General features: G+C 40.8%; 2 protein-coding genes across 7 annotated transcripts in view; one reads left to right on the top strand and one right to left on the bottom strand.

Moving 5' to 3' along the window:
* Positions 1–1,774: 1,774 nt before the first annotated feature.
* CCDC83 (coiled-coil domain containing 83) lies at positions 1,775–20,372 on the bottom strand. 6 transcript variants are annotated; one of them, XM_090134102.1, is made up of 12 exons: positions 20,303–20,372; positions 14,912–15,020; positions 12,630–12,714; positions 12,139–12,307; positions 11,300–11,467; positions 8,923–9,014; positions 7,988–8,056; positions 5,705–5,826; positions 4,595–4,680; positions 3,505–3,686; positions 2,707–2,883; positions 1,775–1,964 (listed from the first exon to the last, which is right to left on the bottom strand). In XM_090134102.1, exons 2-12 carry the CDS (start codon positions 14,986–14,988, stop codon positions 1,950–1,952), a joined length of 1,242 nt encoding a protein of 413 aa, XP_089990228.1. In that variant the 5' UTR covers positions 14,989–15,020; positions 20,303–20,372; the 3' UTR covers positions 1,775–1,949. The 6 variants fall into 6 exon arrangements, with proteins under 6 accessions (XP_089990228.1, XP_089990227.1, XP_089990229.1 ...); XM_090134101.1 differs by lacking the exon at positions 20,303–20,372 and adding an exon at positions 18,741–18,829; XM_090134103.1 differs by lacking the exon at positions 20,303–20,372 and adding an exon at positions 16,269–17,892.
* The window catches only part of SYTL2 (synaptotagmin like 2), a 55,891-nt gene continuing 53,695 nt past the window's right edge, over positions 18,997–21,192 (top strand). Inside the window, exon 1 of the mRNA XM_090134087.1 lies at positions 18,997–19,083. The gene's annotated coding sequence lies outside the window, so the exon portion shown is untranslated. The remainder of the gene's footprint in view (positions 19,084–21,192) is intronic.

Below are 21,192 nucleotides of genomic sequence, written 5' to 3'. Positions count from 1 at the left end.
GCATCAAAGGCTGCAAACCTCCCAACAAATCAGGGGAGAGCTCTTGCTTACATAGCCAGACTACAGAGCAGTGTAATCTAGTTGCTTTCCCCTATAGAGAAGTTGCTCAGATAGGGTTCATCCCAGCATGAATACAGATGAGCAACATATACCACCACTCTGTTTTGCTTTTTTAGGCAGGTAGTTGATTGGTGCTTCTTAGCTCTAGCTAATTTACCACATGCTCATGTGCAGCTTGGGCCATGCCTGTGTTTCTTTGACTTAACTTTGAATTTCCAGTGAACACTTGGAAGCTTTTTCCTGTTAAAACTCCAATGTGTTCTTAGTTGTGTGCCAGTTAAAACCAAGTCCAGCTTAACAGAGGCTTTGCTTTTGTTACCCTTATGGGGCATGTGGATGCTTTTCTGCATCTTGTAGCCCAGTGAGTGTCCTGTGCTTGTTTTGGGCAGCAGAACCACTGTAAAACAAAAACTCTTTTTGCCTGATGGGAATTTAAAGGTGACCACGCTGCCCAAGAATACTGATCTCTGTTGGCCCATGGTTCACCAAGTGTTGACCAATGTTCCCAGGTTCATTTCTCAGCACAGCTTTCTAGCCACTCTGCCCCAAGCCTGTAGCATTGCCTGGGATTGTTGTGGTCAAAATGTAGACTTGGTCTTGTTGAACTTCATCCCATTGGCCTCAGCCCAGCTGTCCAGCCTGCCCAGATCCCTCTGTAAGGCATTCTTACACCCAGGCAGAGCAACATTTCCTCCCAGCTTGGTGTCATTTGCAAACTTAACAAGGGTGCACTCGATTCCCTCATCAAGGTCATCAGTAAAGTTACTGAAGAGGACAGGCCTCAGTACTGACACCTGGGGATCACCAGCTGGCTGTTAACTCCATTCACTACCAGAGCCCAGCCCTTCAGCTGGTTCTTTACCCAGCGAAGAGCATAACCAGCCCAAGCCCTGGAGTTGCCACCTTCTCCAGCAGAATACTGTGGGAGACAGAGTCAAAGGCTTTGCTGAAGTCTGGGTAGACCATGTGGACGCGTTTTCCTCATCTACCAGTTGAGTCAACTGATCCCAGAAGGAGATCAGGGTGGTCAGGTAGGACCTGCCTTTAATGAACCCATGCTGGCTGGGCCTCATCCCCTGGCAGTCCTGCACCTGCTGTATGATCTCACTCAAGATGGTCTGTAAATGCTCTTCTGCTAAAAGCCTAGCTGTTCCCCATGTAAAAGCCTCACAGGCTTTAAATGCAAAGCCTATAGAAATCAAGGGAATGTGAGACACTCCACTGAAGACGCTTGCATCTGGCTTGTGCAGGCTGCTTGTGGCTTATGCCCCAATTAACATGTTTCAGAGTTCTTTTTAACTCCCTCTCACCCACGCAGGCATTTATGGTTAAATCCTAAGCAGTGATTTCAAGATGCAAGGTTATTTTTTCTGAGGTACAACTTGATATTGTCTTACAGAGTGCAGTGGATTATGGACAGAAGCACAGAGGTGAGCCTTACATTACTGTAAATGCCCTTTGGGGAGCAGTGGGAAGAAGGCAAGGCCTTTCTTTAACAGCAAAGCTGTTAAACATAAGCCATATTCTAATTCTGTGACTAAACGAAAAGCCAGACTAACCACTGAGCAGAACTAATCTGTCTTTCAAGTAAGCTGTCTCCTACAGCTTGCACTTCAATCAAAGAAAGCCATGCAGCCAAGGGGAGCCTTCTGTTGGGCTGGAAACGTGAGCACCTTGCGAGCATGGATCCACACTCTCTGGCCACATGAATATTAGGGGTCACCTCAGTCTTTGCAGTAACTCAGTTACAGCAGAGACACATCCAAAATCTAAGTGTTCACTCTGCAATCCAAGGGAGATTCAGTCTGAGATGAAGGCTCCTGTGTTTCTATGCTGCTTTGAGAGCCAGATTTCTGAGGAGCTGGTAGTCAGTTCCAAGCACCTTCGGCTCAAGGAGACACCTGCTGGTGTAAAGGAAAGGATGAAAAATGGTTGCACTGAAGCATGGGATGAAGTGAGACACTGCAGTGCTATTTGCCCTGGGGGAAGTCAGTGCATCATGTCTAGGACACACAGAATGGGGAAAAATTCATTGAATCAGTGTGTCAAGATACACTTAACAAACACAAGGCACGCAACAAAGATGAAGGCTTGCACAATATACTTGGCTAATTAAAAAAAAAAAAGATTTTATGCTGTTTTTCAAAATGTTTAAATTAATTGTCAATAATTGCAAGATGCTTACTTAGAATTTTTGACGCAGACAGATAAAATGATTCAAACATTTGAATTCTAACAATATTCAAATTGTGCTTGGCTAACCTGGATTCTCATTTAGCAAAGTATTTTGTTACAGATCCATACTTGATGGCAGTCTGCATTCAATGTCTGCTCAAGGTGGCATCCCATATTTGACAGGCTGCAAGTAGGGACCACGAAAGCTAAATAGTAACTCAGATCATTTATTAGCTATGCCTGCAGCTGCTTGGATTGAGAAGCCCAGGGCATGCACAAGAGTCTCCTCCGTATCTAAGGAAAGCAGCTCTCCACATGCCTCTCATTAAACTTCAATATGTAGATGATTCAGGCTTTCAAAAATAGTATCCACAAAGTCCACTCATTCCTTGAAGGACAGAGCAAATCTTTAATGAACCAAGAATGTTACATTTCTGTATTAATAACCCAGCTTGTTTTTTTTTAACCAACCTTTTCTTTAGATAAGGCCTTGATCATCTGAGGTGTGATGTGCCTGTCAGATTCACCAATATAGTTGCCTTCAGCGGGGCTCTTACTTGGTGTTTCTTCTGGCTCTTTATGAATAGGCATTGCTCTTCCAACCACACACATTGGGTTTGACACCAGAGGACCCAATTTTAAGTATTCCTTAAGAAGAAAGAATATTATTATTTTGCCATTACACAGAAAAGAAACAGTTCTTCAGATAATTAGCATGTTTCCTATGAAAATCAACTGTCAAGGCGTTGTCCTGGGGTTGCTGCGTTCAGTAATTTCAATGTTGATGGATGAATCTACAAGCCAGTTAACCTTAGGAGATTGCAGCCCTGCTGCCCTATTTTCCTGCAGGTTTTCAACAATAACACTTTCTCTGCAGACCAAACTGTTCTCCCATACTTAGTTCTGTAGGAAGGATTAAACTAATCCAACAGTGCATTACTGCCAGAGGCAAGAGGTCTGAGTCCAGCTGTGTGCTTCCACCACATTTATTCTGGCTCTGATCTTCTCCAGACCTCTGAGTCAGTGTGGTTGAGTAACCCAACAGAAAACACTCAAGCAGAGAAAAAAAATAGGCAAGCTTTTCTGCTGGGTTAGTGAGTGAATCAGCTATAGAAAAGGCTGATGTGCACCAGAGTTGCCCAGATGCAGGAACAGGACCACAGAGCCAGGGTCAGAGAGAAGAAAGAAGGAACCCTGCAGTGGCAGAAGCCAGTGCTGCACTCTGAAATACACTGTGTCAGTGAAAGACCCAAATACTTGAACTCATACCTGGAAATCTCTTTCAACTTCAAACAAGCTATTAAGAATTGGAGTCAATGACATTTCCTGCAGCTCTTCATCATGATCCCATGATTTCTCAATCTCTGTTTCACACTGAATCTTTGGAAATGACTTCTTTTTCTGACAGGAGACTGCAGCTCTCCTGAGGCTTTCCTCTCCATCAGTCTTTGCTTTTTTGAAGAGAAAAATAATGTGTGTAGTTGTTAAAACTTTATGAAGATCACAATTAGTAGTCAGTAGCAGCACTGCCTACAATCTTTAATGTGGTTTGACAGTGTGATGTAATGCAGCTCACTGTATAGCCATGAATACTTAAAAAATAGGAAACACAGCAGAAATAGTTATTTTTCTGTATGTATCTCCATATGTTCCTGAAACACAGCTATTCTTCTTACAATTCCCCTTCATAGCTCACATTTGCAGCTGACCAACTCTCAGCATGACAAATGACATGTCAGTCTGTGACAGTGACATGATCCCAGCTCCTCTACTAACTACTGTGAACATACAGCACAGGTAACAGCACTGAGCCTGTCAAAGCAAACAGGTTTCTAATCCACACCTACCTGTATATAGTCAGGTTTGAGCCCAGTACATCTTACCAAGGTTTGAAGTTCAGGCTGAGCTCTGTGTAGCTTCATCTGCTCTTGCTGGGGAACAGTTTCAAATTAGCTCTATGAGCTGAATGGCTGCAAGGTGCATGTACACATCAAGTGTACAAGTGAAAGCAATGTGTCTTCCCCAGGACAAGATATGATAATGAAGTTAAGACAATATGGATCAGTAAAGAGCTGATTAAGATATGAATCACATCTTTGTAAAAAATGGCTGATTTGTATTAGCCAAGCTCCTGGCTAGCTCTATGAGTAATGATGTTCAACAATCTAAACACTGATTTCAGTTTTAGAACTATGTTACCGATTGCATTTTCTCTTCCTAATCCAAACTACATTTTATCATTACTGTGCTGGATTCATTTAAGTGGGAAATTACAGGCAGTTTGGAGAAACCTTAAGAAATAAGTTTTTAAATGTCCAGTGACTTATCAGTTCTTATAAGCTGCTGGCATGTGTGTTACCTGAGTATTTTCTATGCTCTACTGCTTTACTTTCATCCTGGAGAGATTCATCTTGCAAGCCAGTTGCCTGAGTAAGAAACAAATGCCTATGAAAGTAAAAGAGAAAAAAAAAAAAAAAAAAAAAAGGGAAACTAACATTAGAAGTCTGAATTCTCTCTCTAAATCCCTTGTGCAGTGCTTTGGGGTGAGAGGAGATTGCCCTTTCTGAAGGCTGTTTGCTGCTCAACTACAAATGCAGAACAGCGCAATGGCTTAAAAATGCAATGGAGGCAGCCAGGTAGCTTAGCAGCTAATGCTGCTCATTGTTTGTTCTTAGTGCTTTAACTTCAACTATGTCCATGAGACTAAAAGAAAACAAATGTTAAAGTCTCCAGTCAGTCCAAGACTGGAACCGCAGCTGGCAGCTCTTTCTTAAAAGCAGTTCAGAGTTTAGAGGAGAGAAAAATGTGCACTTCTGACTTAAGACATTGAACTTTTTTGTGCAGTAGGACTGAAATTCCTGAGCTTGGACTAGAAAATGAAGAGGGGCCATTCGTGTTATCACACAGTGCTTTTCATACCATTAGCAAGGACATTTTGAGGGTAAATTCATTGCTCCGTAGGGAACAAGTTCAATGATTTAAGTATAAAGGAATGTAATACTACAGACACATCTACAGAGAAACTCACCCCAAGGCCTCTTCCTTACTTCTGCCCAGTGCTACCTGCAATCTATTTCACTCTGCAAGATTGCATATATTTGCATATTAATCCTTTAACATTTTGCCAGCAATAAAGGAAAAAGCTATCACTTGCAGTTGGTCTGAGAACCTGGATCTGAGACAATGACAACAAAAAGAAACTATTTCAAGCCCTAACTGTACCTCCATTAGAAGAAAGTAATAACCTACAAAGACCCAGCCATAGTCAAATATTTCAGCTTCTTCTCTGAATTTGGAAGGTTACAAGTTCACTGTTGTCTTTTAAAGATGCAAGTCCCACACACAGTCAAATTCAGATACCACACAACTAGAAAAACTACATTGCTTTCATTGCTGGAAAGCCCAAATAGAGGTAGGCTTTGTTTTTAAAAAGTGATAATGAATTCTGAGTCTGAAGGCATCATTTTACCTGGGTACTCTCAGGTTCTGAATTTTGTTATCCATTAGTTTTCTCACTATACTGATATTTTCTTCTTCCAGGAGCTGAACAGAGGCTTTCAAATCTCTCACTTTCTTTCGATACAGTTTAACCTTTAGACAATTTAAAAAAAAAAAAAAAAAAAAAAAAACAACAAAAGGTAATTTTAGGTAGTTACTAGGAAAGCTTTCCAATATGGGTACGGACTGTCTCAGTAGTATATGCCTAGGAAGAAAGCACTGTGCATTTGGTGCTGACACATTTTCAGGCAGAGGAAAGGTCTCTCTCTCTCTCTGGCTCTTCTACATCAGAACTCTATTTGCAGACACATGTGTGCAACCCTGCTAGCAGAACCTTCTCATGTGGCCAAATTGTTCTGGGAGAAAGAAACTTTGGATTTGTCTTTTCTTTTCTTTTTTCAATTTCGCAGCAGAACTTAGAGAGAGAAAAGCATTCTTTGCAGAGGGAAATTCAGGCCCTTGCTCAGCAAGTGTTCCTCTCCCAGTTCCCATTCACACATAAAACTTTCTCACCCAGAACTAGTGATGCTTTCAGTCCAGGTTAGCCACTGCATGGACTAAACCCCAGGTGTTACTTCCTTTTGGATGGTAATCACCCCATGTTGCAATGAAGTTACATTAACTGCAGAATACCAGTTGTTCAGTTCCCACAATTTATCCCAATTTACCTGAAGTACAAGCAAGTTCTTACCTCCTTCACTGGGAAGCAAAATGTTCAATGGGGTGTGGATACCTTCTCCAAAACCATACATGCACATGTATAAAAGCAATATTTAGTAACCTGAATACTTCTTTTCTCACCTAAGCCTAATTCACCCAGCTGTAATCATCCAAATTTGCAGTGAAAAGCTACTTCCCACTTCTTCTAGCAATTAAAAAAGGTGAAACTGGCAGGACATTAAGCAGGATGTGGCTTGGCACAATAAGGTGATACAGCTTTGTGTCAGCTTGGTGCAACATACTAATGATGGAAAAATGTGACTCTGTTCTCCAAATTCATTCCATGTTAGAGGCAGCTATGTTATGTGTGTGTTGGTAACTCTCTTTTCAGTTCAGAAAAAAAAAAAAAACTTTTTAAATTGTGAACACTGACAAAACTGGTATTTTTGTTTTAAATCCCCAAAAGAAAATACTGAAAGGGCTTGCCAGCTACATATAACCATCAGTCTTAAACAAAACATTTAATTTGTATAGGGAAAGCAAAAGAATGAGTGAATTCCAAGGATTGGAAAAGCTACCAATAAACATTCTGTTTGCCACAATAATTCAGAGCACTAACTTATGGGAAACCAAGAACAAAAGAAACTAATTCATAACACAGAAAACTTCTGTTTGAGAGGGAAGAAACCCACAGCCCTCAAGATTGAGGAGAGAGCCTGCCAGGACAGAAGAGCACTCCAAAGTGGACCTGTGCTGTCTACACTGCCTAATATTGTGTAAAATTTGTGAGATAGAGAAAAGGAAATGGAATTCTCTAGCAGTACATGCTCATTCAGTGGTGGAATATAAATTTTAAGCTCCCGTTTGCTTATACAGATTAAAACATTCATTCCCTTCTGCTGACAACTACCTCATTGCCACAAAGACTGTGGCTTGGACACCCTCCTTGGAAAGTTAAAGGTGTGAGCTCAGAGCTCGTTAATTCGAAGAAGGAAAGTCGTATCCTTGCATATTGGCAAGTGCCTTAAACCAGTAGGTAAAAAGGAGAACCCCTGCCAGATTTGTTGATCTGGTACTGAAAAAGAATAAGTTCATTCATTAATTTCCAAACAAGTTTTTCTCCATTCTAAACTGTGAGTTGCAAAAATGGGAAAGGGCATTTCCTCCCTCCAATCTCTTGCTTTGGTTTTGACCACAGTGAAGAATCTGCATTGACTGGAACAAACACAATCAAACCTTCACCACGGAAAAATGAGTTTCATGAATTTGGCTTACAAAAAGATTTTCCTTGACAATAAAAGTTACATATATCTAATATGTAGCTCTAAACTGCCATGAAAGAACAGTATAAAAGTACCAAGTAATAAATTATAGCTTATGTGCAATTTGCATTTTCTTCTCAGTGTCCTAAGCTCCAGGGTTTCTTTATTACCTCCCATTTAGAGCTTCCTGAAGCCCTTTTTTCCAAAGTGTTTTTTTTCTGTCCTCTAAAACTGCTCAGAGTATTTGTGTCCCTGGACGCAATTACCCTTGTACGCCTCTGTATTTCAAACCTGAGCTGCTCTGATAAACTGAAAACAAGTGATCCTCTTACCTCTTCCTTTAGCCACTCATTCTCTTCAATTTCTCTGCAGCTGTTTTTGTCTAAGTATCTTACAGCGTTCTGAGAAAACACAATTTAATATCATCTCCTCTGAAGGCAGGACTTTGACAGTGCTGTACAGTAAAAAGAAGAACCTTCTGCTGTTCAGCAGGAAATAATTAAGAAACATCATCACAACAGGCTGTAACATCCCCTGAGGGATTACAAGCAGATTTAGCCCACAAGGCCAGCTGTTTCTTCTCCATCATCCAGCCCTGTGTGGTTTACATGACAAGCAATTTACTAATATTTTATAGTTTTCTATATTTGAATTAGGAGAATTTCTTTTTTCTCTATCAACTTCTGCCCAGTTCCCACTACTGCTTGAATCTTCCTGTTTTCAAGCTGTCAAACATTTGGCTATTACAAGAAGACAAGTAAAATCACAGCTGAGACAGTACTAATCTGACAAGTGACATAAACATGTAGAGGTTTGTGCTAATGAGCCACTGGTACGATTTAATTATTGATGTCAGTAAGAGGAAAGAAACAACAGGGAGGGCAGATGCTGCTATATATCAACACAAGCACACAGGACTAGGTTCTCACATTACATGTGTTTTGGTGTCTATGCAAGCACCAAAATTAAGGTGGCAGCAGAAGTGATGTGTTGATGAACAAGTAATACCTGTGCCTCATGCCTGGTTTCCCATACCTGCTCTTGTAAAATGCCTTCATAGCTGCTCATTGTTTGGTGTAAAAAATGCTACACGTGTGTGACAGCAAGCAATGCCATATTCAGAAAGAGCACTAACAGGTTATTATGCTCTCAATTTGTCAGAACAGTTCCACATCTTAATTCCAATTGAAATAATTATTTATGCAGAGTGCATAAATTAGAACTATAACACAGTTAACATTTCGGAAAAAAAAAAAGGAAGGAATACCTCTGGGGCCTGTTCCTTATTTTTCTTCATGTTCATCTCAACCAGAGTATCATTCTCTTCTTTCATTGCTTTCAAAGCATTTTTGTAATATTCTTCAAAGCAAAAAAGAAAACCAGAAATCATAACCTGACAACAATGTTGTTCCTAAACAGGAACTTATCAGCCACCAACACGTGTTGAATCCCATCCTGTGGAGCAGATAACTTGTCCATAGAAGACATCCTTCCAAACCCAAAGAATAGTATTAAGCACAAAACTAGAAAGCTGAAGTAGCTTGCATTTCTCTGTTAGCAACTTCAGCAGCTCCTAAACTGAGTAATTCTCTAGAAAGATATTTTTATCTTAATGCTAAATTTTATTTCTCTCGATAACAGAGCTCCTGGATTGATCCACAAGACATGCTGAGGAAACTTAATTTTTACATATAGAAACATATTAGGTCATCTCACACACCTGGATTAGTACAGCATTTTTTTTCAGTTACCATCCTATAGAACCTAATAAATCTTCTGAACTATCTAAGTCTTCCAGAGGGTTCTAATTTGACAAAAGAAAAAAAAAAAAAAAAAAAAAAAAGAAAAGGGAATGTGGCAATTGCCTCAATTATTTGCTCTCATCATTACTTGTGCTCCTTATTTAGAAAGTACATCTTATACCTAATTGAATTTGTTTGACTTCAAGTTCTAGACACTTACTGTTTAATTATTTTGTCCTTCCTTTCAGTTGTTTTTATGCTATTCTACTCTACTGCTTAGTTTTTTCTGCTTGTGGAAGAATTAATGAGATTGCAGCAAATTTGTTTGAAGAAAGGCATTTCACCCTTGTTCCAGAAGCTTAAAATTCTGCCTCGCTCTGTGCTTGTGTTGCAGACACTCTACTTAATGCTGACCTGGCTTTCAGTGTGTGTCTGGTTATGGACCCATTGTGAAATCAAAAGCAGTCAAATAGGAAAGGTGCATTAGTTTTGCATTAGTTCCTAATTTAACACTGTGGAAGCTGGTCTGCTGTAATCAATCCACCATCTGGACTTGGCAGAAAGACCTAGAAGTACTTACATGCTATAATTGAATCACCTTTTCATTGTTTCAGACATCTGAATGATCTGAGATACTTTGGGATAATAAGAGGAGGAATTGTTCAGACATACTCACTCGTTCTGTGGAGCCTATTTCCCCTATGTCTCACTGTAACATTTTTCCTCCAGACCTCATATAAGTGTAAGGCTTTCTTTTGCTTCCTCTGCCCTCCAGTAATTCTGTTTACAATGTCATCTCCAGACCACATGAATGATGCCAGTGTCAGTCCCTGCAGAGGTAACTACAGAGACAGAAACCACTCTACCTACGCTTGTTCCCCAAGCCTGCTACAAATTTGAGAATTGAACAAGCCCAATTTGCTGCAGCATCACACTGGATGCTTGCTAGCTGTATTTTTTGTAGGCTAGGAGACAGTACTCCCCAGCCATGTTTGATTTTAGGAAGCTGAATAAAACAGTATGCTAACATTCATCACAGCATCATTTTTCTGTACGTTAATTAGGCAACTGCTATATGTATCTCTGTCACAGTCCTTCAATAAATACACTTCTGTTCAGTAAGGAGTTTTTGGCTCTATATCCTGTGATACGCAGGAGACCAGACTGAATGTTCCTATGGGTTCATTTTGGCATTCTATATAAGAGGCTATTCTCTTTTTCATTTCATATATCAGCAGTTGTACAGCAAAGTTTTCATTTGATTGAGAAGAGGGAAAACACACAATAAAAAATATCAGCCTCTCCTTGAATACAAACCTTGATCTCTGACAAGCTATTTGGCAATGCAGAAAACATAATGCAGATCTTAATCATGGTAAAATATGTTTCAAGAGACAAAAAGATAGCAGGCTGGCTCTTGTCCACAGTAGCTGATGCCTGGTAATGGTTGGCACAGAATATACAGACTGTTAGAATGTCACTGCCTGTTACTAGCAGCTGCTTGGCTGTGGCCATGCATACTGAGAGGGTCGTAAAGGAAGAAAATCAGGACATCCTTCTCCTGTTAGTAGCATGGGTTACACACCAGCAAAATATTTAAATGATTTTAAAGTAGAGCAGTAATAAAGAAATCTAATGGCTTTATAAAGCACTCAGCACCAGAATATATAAGCTGTTAAATAATTGCACTGTTGTGTCAATATTGAAACAGTTGCCAGGATTTGTGTATGTCTGCTGGCAGTTTTGCAGGACCTCAGCATGAGACTAGCAAATGGAGGCACAGCTCAAACCACTGCCCACACAACTCCCTCTAGTCCTGAATTTCAATCATAATCTAATTAGTTCATGCAAGTAATACACAAAGAATTTAGAAGGTTTACATTACGCTAGGTGTAAACTGACCTGAAGACCTCTGAAAGTCGTCTTTGACTTCCTTGATGTCTTTTTTCAGATTCTTAATCTTGTTGGCATCTGTTCTACTTCCTACATTTTTGTACTCCAACCAATAATCCCTCTCACTCTGCCTCACTGAAAGTCGTTGGTCAGTTTCTTCTGTTTGGAAGAGCAGGTCTATAAAAATAAGAACATTGGAAGACAAGTTCATCACCAGTTTCTTGAGCTGATATTCTGTCATTCTTTTGACTTCATTGATTTCTTTAATAAAGGCACATTCACTGGGACTGGGGAATGGGGGGAGATTCTTCTACGTTACAGCTCTTTATAACATGATGGTCTCAAAGTGCCAAGGGCCAGCATCACTGCTGAAAAAAGACAGATCCTCTTCTGCCAAGGAGACAACAATTCTCACTGAAGTGTAACTGAAGACACATGTGACTTCATTCCCACTGAGAATCACAGGGATGGCAACCACAACTTTCAGCAACCACAAGCAGTCCTTCTTGCTGCCATCAATATTAATTTTTCAGTCTTCCAGTGGAACCAGTGCAGAGGGCTTTCATCAATTTCACTTTAATGGAAAATATGAAGTGTTTGTACTTGCACAGTAACACACATCACAAGAAGTCTAATATACTAGGTTTGTTTCCATAAAAGACTCACTCCCATTGATTCTTAATTCAGGGTAATGAGCAGATTTTCTTACAAGTTCTTCACAATTGAATTTTAGGAAGGAAAGGTTAAATGCTGTTATTAACGAGGAAACAGAATCTATTTAAAATGCAAAATCTGTGTAATTCCAACTGTGTAAACTGCAAACCACTCTTCCACAACTCATAATTTACCTTTTAGAATTTGCTCTTTGTCCTTAGCATATTGCCATTTGTCTTTCAGTGATCCTTCCACATCATCCCTAGTTACAACCTCCTTTGCATCTTTTTCTTGCTCCTTTTCTTCTATTCTTCTTAGTATACGCCTGATGTGTGCCTCCTGTTCCTCCTTCAGATTGTCATTCTACAAGAGTTGGAAAGACTTATGTAGAAACATTTTCAAATTTGTTTTCAAAGTTACAAAGTAAAGCAATGAAGAAATGTTGGATGTGTACCAGTGCAGGATGGACTGCAAGAACACTCCGCTAAAAAGTTATTCTTCGTATTTGAAAAGCACAGAGGGGAGGGGATAATCTGCAAGTTCCAGAAGTTTCTCTAATTTGAAGATGTCCATCCCAAGGAAATGAGAAAACAAATGGCTGCTTGAATGCTGTGAGTTAAAATACCATGTGTGAAATGTGTCGGGAGAAAAAAATGTGATAAGAAAAAGATGTATGGTCACTTACTCTTTCATTGTATTCTTTGTTCTTTTTTTCCACTTGTTTCAAATCAAACAAAACCTTATCAATTGCTGCTTCTTTTTTCTCAATTCTGAAGAGAAAGAGTAAAGAAAGAAATCCTTACAAAAAGAGAAGGGAATGTTAAGCTAGATTAGACATAAACTCTACTTACATGTATTTTTTTTTTTTTTGGTATCACACTGATTGAATAATTTGGGTAAATACTGTTGTCTACTCACTGCATTAAAAACAAAAGATTTCCCATATAGATGTGGACCTTCACGTCAGTTTGGATCTCTTGCTCATACTGAGAAAGGGACTCCCTGGCTAAAGTGTTCCTTTGGCTACTACTGTGGCTACTAGATAGGAAGAAGTTCTCCTTTTGGGCTGTGGATGAGCTGACCTTTTGTGAAGATCGCTTTTAAGACAAGACAGTTTCTGCTCCAGAAATATTTTTTACTCATCACTCACTATAGAAGCAGCCTAGGCAGTTCTTTCAGAGGTAGGCCAGATAAATCTCAAAATGGAGCCTTAAACAGCATCCAATTCTTCCAAAACTTTCATTTGGTGAGCCTTAGAAACAGTATGTTTTCCACCAAGAACTTGTTAAGTAACTTCAAGAAGTGTTAAAGGAATGGGCACTGCCAGAGTTCCTCTAAGTATGTCTATAGATTTCTGTCAAAGATCTAACTCACTACTTCCATAATTTTCATAGACCACTTAACATCCTCTTTGCCACAGCTACAGAATAGCTTCAGTGGTGATCACTCTTTCAGAAATATTCTAGAAGAACAGTGGGGTTTTTTTGCAAAATTCTCTATAGTCTTTTCCCTCCCCAATCCTGAAATTCACTCACCATACAGCAAAATGGAGCCAAGTATGACAGTTATCACAATAACTTTTACTGTTTCTTGACTTTTTTTTTTATTTGCCCTTTCCTATCATATTAATATTTTTTTAAAAGATCACTTTTTTTTTTTCCTAAGTTTGGATCACACAGGAATTGAGAAATGTACATTGGAGATGTGTAGATTTGTATGCTCCTCTGTCAGAGTGCTCCACAGTACTCTTCAAGTTTTCCAGTAGGCACAAAGATATGAGACTTGATGTTCTCATAATGTATTACTTATTAGACAAAGGTGACAGCTTGACTCCGTGCTGGGGCCTCCTAAATAACAAACTCATATGAACAGCAGTCATCCTTCAGTGTGCAAAAGAAGCTGGAAAGACAGTTAAATACACAATGTGCTGGAAAAGTCACAAAGAGAAATGTGAAAGAAATACACTTGTATTATTACGCTATTTTCCACAATAAAGTGGCACAGACAAATTATAAATTTCAGAGACAAAGAAGGAATAAGAGAGATAAAGAGAGCGAAAGAAGAGAGGGAGGAAAGAAACAGAAAGAAAACTTTCTTCCTCTTTTCCTCTACTACCGCTTTAGAAGCTAAAGATCGTGTGCCAGCACAGCACACATTTCAGTGAAAGACTCATAAATGAGTTGTTTGCTTGGATGTTCAAATATGCACAACAACAAATTTATCACAAACGTATTTTTCCTTTCAGTCTACTAATACAGTTTGCTTATTTCTTAGCAAAATAGATTTTTTTTTTTTTTGGATAGTATTTATTTGTGATACGACTCTGCTAACCTTGGTCTGCTTCACTATGGAAATTTGTACTCCGTTCTTTGTAAATTCAAATGGAAAATTCCACATCAACCCTGCAAACTCTTGCAGGTGTCACCAGAACAGTGTATGGTTGCTCTCTGGTTTGCCCAACCTCTGCTACTCCTTAAGGCCAGAATTTTTAACTGAGAAACTATTTGATGTTGGTTATATCATTTTCATTTGTGTTCCACACTCAGCTGCAATAAAAGACCAATTGGAGCTGCAGAGGTTCTGGCTGTACACCTCTGTGAACACTGGGGAATTCTGGAAATTACAATCAAATGTGATCTTGTGATCTCAGAGCAAGCCATCAAATATCTCCTATTAGCAGACAAAAAAGTTTTTATTTTCTAATAAAACGAATTGTCCTAAGTTATAACCTACTGACATAATTTTTTTCTTCTGGCAGAAGAAAAGAGACGATTTTGTAGAGACACAGTTTAAAAAGTGCATATATTTCTAAAATAGCCTTGAAAGCTCAAAACAAGAGCACAAAAGAACAATATGCAATCACAACACTCCACATGGTGATTGGTTTGCTTTTGGATGGTGGATTGCTGTTTGCTTTATTCACTCATATACTCTAGGTGAGTGAAAAGTTAAATATATTAAACTCACTGAAATTCTAGTAAGGCTTCCAGGAAAACTGATTCTTCTGCACTTTGCTCTTCTTCTTTCACCTTCTTCTCTTCCATGCTTTTTGATGTACTTCTGCTGGATATTAGATCTAAAGTGAGGAGAGGGCAAAGCAGAAAGGAAGAAAAAAATGAGGAATGAATGATCCTCAAAATATGATAAGTTCACCAGACTTTGTCACTTATAACAAGTTCTTAACAGCTCTGATACAAATGAGGTGCTATACTGACAACAGTAATCCTGCCCATGGCAGTACTCAGGGCCATGTTCTGACACCCAGAAGTGTTGTCCTGAATAAATATATGTTTGTGAACAGGGGCCTCTATCACTAGTTACTTCTTGCATCCCTTACTGTGGGTTGCTTTACATTTTTTGCAAATCAAACAAGCAGTTGTTCTTCTTACAGTCCTTTGTCTCTGTTTCTTTGTCAGGCTTGTTTTATTATCAAGTTCACTTGTTAATATGCATCTCTTTCCTTCTCCTTCTGTTCTCCTAGCACTATGAATATTTGCCATTCACTGCAACTCTGATATCAGTTTTCATTGTCAAAGCTGGAACAAAACCACTCTCTGAAGGGATATCTGTGTCAGCAGTATTCCCCGGGCATGTTGTCACAGCTACCAGCCTCAGAATTCAACTGACAATGAATAGTTCTGTAATGAAACTGGTAGCATGTATTATTTAAAATAAAATAGTCACAAGAAAATAGCACTTATGAAGATTCCTCACTTTTAGTAGCCGCATCATCAAATGTCAAATATTGTAAATATCAAAGGAAGTTTTAAACTTGGTGATTAAAAACATAGTACACAACCTGTTTCTGTTTTCAACTTGCTTTTCTGTTCAACTTCTGAACACCCATTTATCACTCTAATAGCTAAGTCTGCAACGAAGTAGTTCTGTGACTAAAGATGCAGCAGGCTGGATACTCTTCCTATTAAAATGAGGACAGTAAAGGAATAGTGGAAAGCAACATCGTAACCAAATTGACCTACACTCAAGAGAATGGAACCCAACTATTGACACATGCACTCTAATCCATACACTGGCACATGCTTCTTGATCTTTCACCCTATCCTGAAGCAAGGCAAGGTCAGCTTTCTGTAACCAAAATTACTTTTTACCCTGGATGAGTACACAGTGTCTGGTGATGAAACAAGTGAAGGTACTGAAAACAGCCATTCTGCTGCAGAAAGGCAGGTAAAAAAAAGTGCTCACTCTGCAAGGTGAGAAGAAGCATAGCCACACTTTGGTCAACATGGAGCTCCTTAGAGCTTGGAATATCTTCATGTTTTATCCAGAAATTTACCCCCCCCCCCCCAGTCTAATGGAAAACTACCTGTACAGATTCTGTCTGCTCTGCTTCTGAAAACATGGACTCATGGAGTCAACTGCCTAAAGCTGTCAATCACAGTCTTTGAAACAGTTGAATACTTAAGTCACAAACGGAGCCAATTCCACTCAGAGAAATGTGGAAAATTCTAACTCCTGTCAGCAGTACCTTGGAACTCCCAAAGAGTTCCAGATCAGTTTTAATGGTTGCTACAGGTGAGTAAAATGTTTCTGTTGCTAAATCTCATTACAATCATGCCTGTGTGACAGCATCACCATAACTGCTGTAAAACTTATTAACATTATCCATCCAATAAAAAATCCTGCTCTATGTGAGCAGCTGCTCGAGTCTGACGCCTTATAATTCTTTAATACTCATGTATAATCTTTACAGATACTAATTCACATTAAGCTTCCATTTATTTAATACAATACTTTTTATGAAAGCTTTAAAAATTGTGAACACTCCGAGTGTTCCAAAGGAGACCAAGCGAATTAAGAAAAAAAATGGCAATGAGACAGAGGGAGGTACTTAACTCCAGATCAAATCCACAAGCACAGGATCTATTTTTACATAGAAAAAAAGAACCTGCCATCCTCTCCAGTGCAGAATTAACTGAGTGATATTGATTCCTCTTCAAGCGTCCAGTTTGCTGATTTTCCTCAGAAACTGAAGATCACTGTAGCAGTTTCTAACGACTTCTTTTTTTCTAATCAATCTCTGTTTAAAATGATCTCTCTTCTACTAAATGGATAATCAATTTCCCTGCTTAAGGTTGGATACAAATTGAAACAACATTTTAAGCAGCAGTATTTTCCAAAGACTTGTTTTTTGAAACTCAAGTTTCAGGTGAGATCTAATGATGTATTTATGAACTTCTTCCTGTGCAGGGTGCAGCAAGCAAGCCTCCAAGCTGTACAGCAAGGTAAACAGCATATTGCAATAACAGATTTGCTCTGTTTTGCAAACAAGAGAAAACACACACACAGAAGAGATAAAGAAACACATTTAGAGGGATTGAGAACATATTAAACCTGCAGGAAACCATTTGCAGAGGATAAAATCTATTTTTCTCCTCTCAAACTAGTTAATCATAAGGCTGAACTCCTAACAGAATCCCACTATCGTTACCAGTGCATTTTTAATTACTGACTAACACTGCCACTTTATTCTTAGAATCAAGCAACTCCCATATATTCCAGTCCAGGCACTGTGACTTCCAGATACTTACTGCAGTGACCATGTATATGGTAGCCCTACCAGTGATACAGACTTATCATAGAATCATTTGAGATGGAAGGGACCTGTAAATGTCATCAGGTTCAACTTCCCTGCAATGAACAGCTCAATAAGGTTGTTCAGAGCCCCATACAGCCTGACCTTGATTGTATCCAAAGATGGGGGAATCAATTCACTGGGTAACCTGTTCCAGTGCCTCACTACCCTAATACAAAAAACTTTTTCCTCATACCCAGTCTAGATCTCCACTCTTTTAGTTTGAAACTATTTCCCCTTGTCCTACTACAACAGACTCTTTAGAAGAGTGTACCCACTTCCTTCTTATAGCCCCCCTTCAGATACTGGAAGGCTGTTCTCAGGTCTCCCCAGAGCATTCTCTAGGCTGAACAGCCCCAGCTCTGAGCCTGTACCTGTAATGTACAGGTGATGAAACTGATGTGTTTCATCCCCTGGATTTTTCTTTTTTTTTTTTTTTTTTCCTGCTTTAACAGTAGTCCATCAACAGTTATCACTATTATACCCTCTCCAATCTCCAAACCACGCAAACAATTCCTTGTGCTCTCAGTCCCTTACTGCGTTCTGTGTGCACTCCCTGCCAGCCCCTGCATCACCAAGTATCTTAATGGAGGCCTGAGCCAGCTTGCCCCCAGCAACCAGACTGCACTGTCTGCCATACACATACAGATTCATAGAAACATTAAGGTTGAAAAAGACCTCTAAGATCGTCTAGACAAACCGTAGCCCCACCATGCCCACTAAACCACGTCCCTCAAGGCCACATCTACAAAGTTCCTTAATGCCTGCAGGCTTTAATACACTGCAGGACAGTGACTCTACCAACTCCCTGGGCATCCTGTGCCAACGCATTATCACTCTTTCTGTGATGATTTTTTCCTAATAACCAACCTGAACATCTCCTGGCACAACTTGAGGCCATTCCCCCTCATCCAATCGCTGTTCCCTGGGAACAGAGGCCGACCCCCCCCTCACCACAACCTCCCTTCAGGGACTCGTAGAGAGCCTCCTTTTTCTCCAGACTGAACAATCCCAGTTCCAGCTGCCCCTCGTAAGATCTGTGCTCGAAGCTGCCCCTCCACACTGTCCCCCAACGCCTCTGATCACCCATTGCCCCCCCACACCGCCACCACCCACACCCAAATCCACCTCACCAACCAACAACCACCACCGCCCCCCCCAGCCCGGGCACCCAGCCGCCACCCTTGTCACGGCGACACCCACACAACGCTGTTGCCCCTCGCCCCGCCGCTCCCGGCCCCACGGCTCGGCTTTGGGCCGAGCTCCGTCAGCGCCCAGCCCGCTCCCAGCGCCACGCCGCCGCCGGGGCAACCGGAGCTCCCGGCCCGCTGTGCGCTTCGAGGAACAATGGCGCCCCCTGGCGGCCCTTCGCAGAACTGCGCCGGGAGGAAAGCCCGCCAAAATCCTCACAGGGATGGATAGCCGTGCCTCACAGCTCGGGAAGGTGGAAGGCATTGAGGCAGCGGGCAGCCTTCCTCCTGTCCCAGGCAGGCCACCGAGGGCTGTCCTCGGCCTTCGAGAGGTCTTCATTCTCCTGGAGCTGCGGGTGTGTGGTGAAATCAGCACGCAGCGCTCCAAGCTTCGTGTCTTCTCCTGGATTGGGCGTTTGAGAGCAGCGCCGCATTACAACTCAGACTTGATGCTTTCATTTGTGGCAGCAAAACTTGTGTTTGTTTTATCTCAGAGCAAAAGAACAGGAAACCTATCGGGCCATCTCACACACCTGACCTTTAAAGATATCTATTTTGTAACCATTATTATGAAGTCGATCTATTCCTTAGAATCACGGGATTATTCAGGCTGGAGAAAACCTCTAAGACCATCTAGTCCAGCCATCCACCACCAGTATTGCCCATAACCATATCCCTAAGTACTACACCTTCCCTTTCATTAAACACCTCCAGGATGGTGACCCCCACTGCCCTGGGCAGCCCATCCAGTGCTTGACCACTCTGAGAAGAAATTCTTCACAATAGAGCACCATATACAGCCAATTTACCCACACTATTCCTTTCCTTTCAGTTTACGCTTAGAGTATACATTTTATTGTTATATTTTAAAGGAATTTTAAAAGGACTTTCTAAAGATTTTGGGAGACTTAGTGTTCAAAGATGTGAAGAAATGCCATCTGCTGGGAAGCTGACAGAGGCTTTGTCCTCCTCATGAGACAAGAATGAGCAAAGAGGTCAAAGGCAGTATGCAGAATAGAAAGCTCCTCGTTCAAGAGCATAGTTAGAAATGGGGTTTGATAGAAGATAGGACTGTGCTCAGCAGTGCAGGGCACGGGCAGCCAAACACAACCACCAGCCCTGTTTCCACTTGATCAGACACTTTTATCCTCTTCTCCCTTTGTTTTGTTATTCCTCTCCAAACCATCTTTCTCTCATTTTCCCTCAACTTTGTCTTCTGAATATCCCTTTGTAAGTCTTGTGTAATCTGAAACTTCGTGGTTCAGTAGCTTAGTGGTAGTAATGGTGATAGAAGGACAGTCAGACTAGATGATCTTGTAAGTCCTTTCCAACCTTGTGATTCTATGATTTTATGAAAATACTGTCTTAGGTATAGAGAGAAAAATGTTTTACCACATAGCCTCACTGTGCAGAAGGGCTTATTTGAAAAAAAAAAAAAACAGACTTTGGGGCCAGAAGCTGACTGCAGAGTACAAAGTGAGGGCTGACCACACAATCATAGAATGGCTTAGGTTGGAAGGGACCTTAAAGATCAATGAGCTCCAAGCCCCTCCTATGGGCAGGGTTGCTACTCACCTCATCAGGCTGCCCAGGGCTCCATCCCACTTTGGACAGCCTGTGCCAGCACCACACCATTGGATTGTTGTTTGCTTCCTAAAGATGCCATAACACTTTGTTACACTGCAATCAGAAACATGCTTTTATCTTCTCACTGTGCTGAGAGCTTTATAACCCTGTGACTATATAGGGAAGAAGGGTTGGCAGGACCTGTCATTCCAGCACTAGTTTTTATTTTCTTGGTGCTACCTTGAGAGTGCTCAGGCTCAATTTCTGTGAAAAACAGCCATACTTACACAAAAATCAGAGTCTTCAGATCAACTACACCAGTGCAGAGTAACTGTGGGCACAGGCTGTATACTGGTTGCAGGCTCTTACCATCTTACGTTACTGAGGAATCAGTCTGAGGGTCCTTTCATGTCATTCAGGTATTTTCAATTTGCTCTTTACTGCAGACACTCAGACTGGTGACTGGGCTGAGCTGGGACAGCCCTTGCATCCATAACCCCATGGATTTCCCCTAAATCTCCTTCAAGAACAAATAGCTGTGAGAGGAGAGAAGAGAGATGTTAACAGATACGGCACACACCCCATATGCAGTTTTGCAGCTCCATAATCACAGCCGGTGGTCCTAATGATGCTGGAGCCTACTGACACCTGGAGCATCCCAGCAGCAAGGAGCTGCTTTTCCCTAAGCCCTGGCTCAAAACTCCTTAAAAGGAAACTGTTTCGGGCGATGGGTGTAAGACCCATCAGTTCCGGCTCCATCCAGCAGGGGCCAGGCATCACACGGCTGTCTGCTCTGAAAAGGCTCAGACTCACCAATGCCTTCTTTTTTTCCACTTTGGGACTGCTGTGAGAGGGGGAAAAAAAGAGGTATCAAACACAATAGAAAAATACATTCCATG

The sequence above is a fragment of the Phasianus colchicus genome, chromosome 1, assembly GCF_987193195.1.
Source record: "Phasianus colchicus chromosome 1, bPhaCol1.hap1.1, whole genome shotgun sequence".
In the NCBI taxonomy this organism is placed as follows: domain Eukaryota; kingdom Metazoa; phylum Chordata; class Aves; order Galliformes; family Phasianidae; genus Phasianus; species Phasianus colchicus.
The sequence above is the reverse complement of the archived record's forward strand: the minus strand, read 5'-3'. Positions and strand labels throughout refer to the sequence as shown.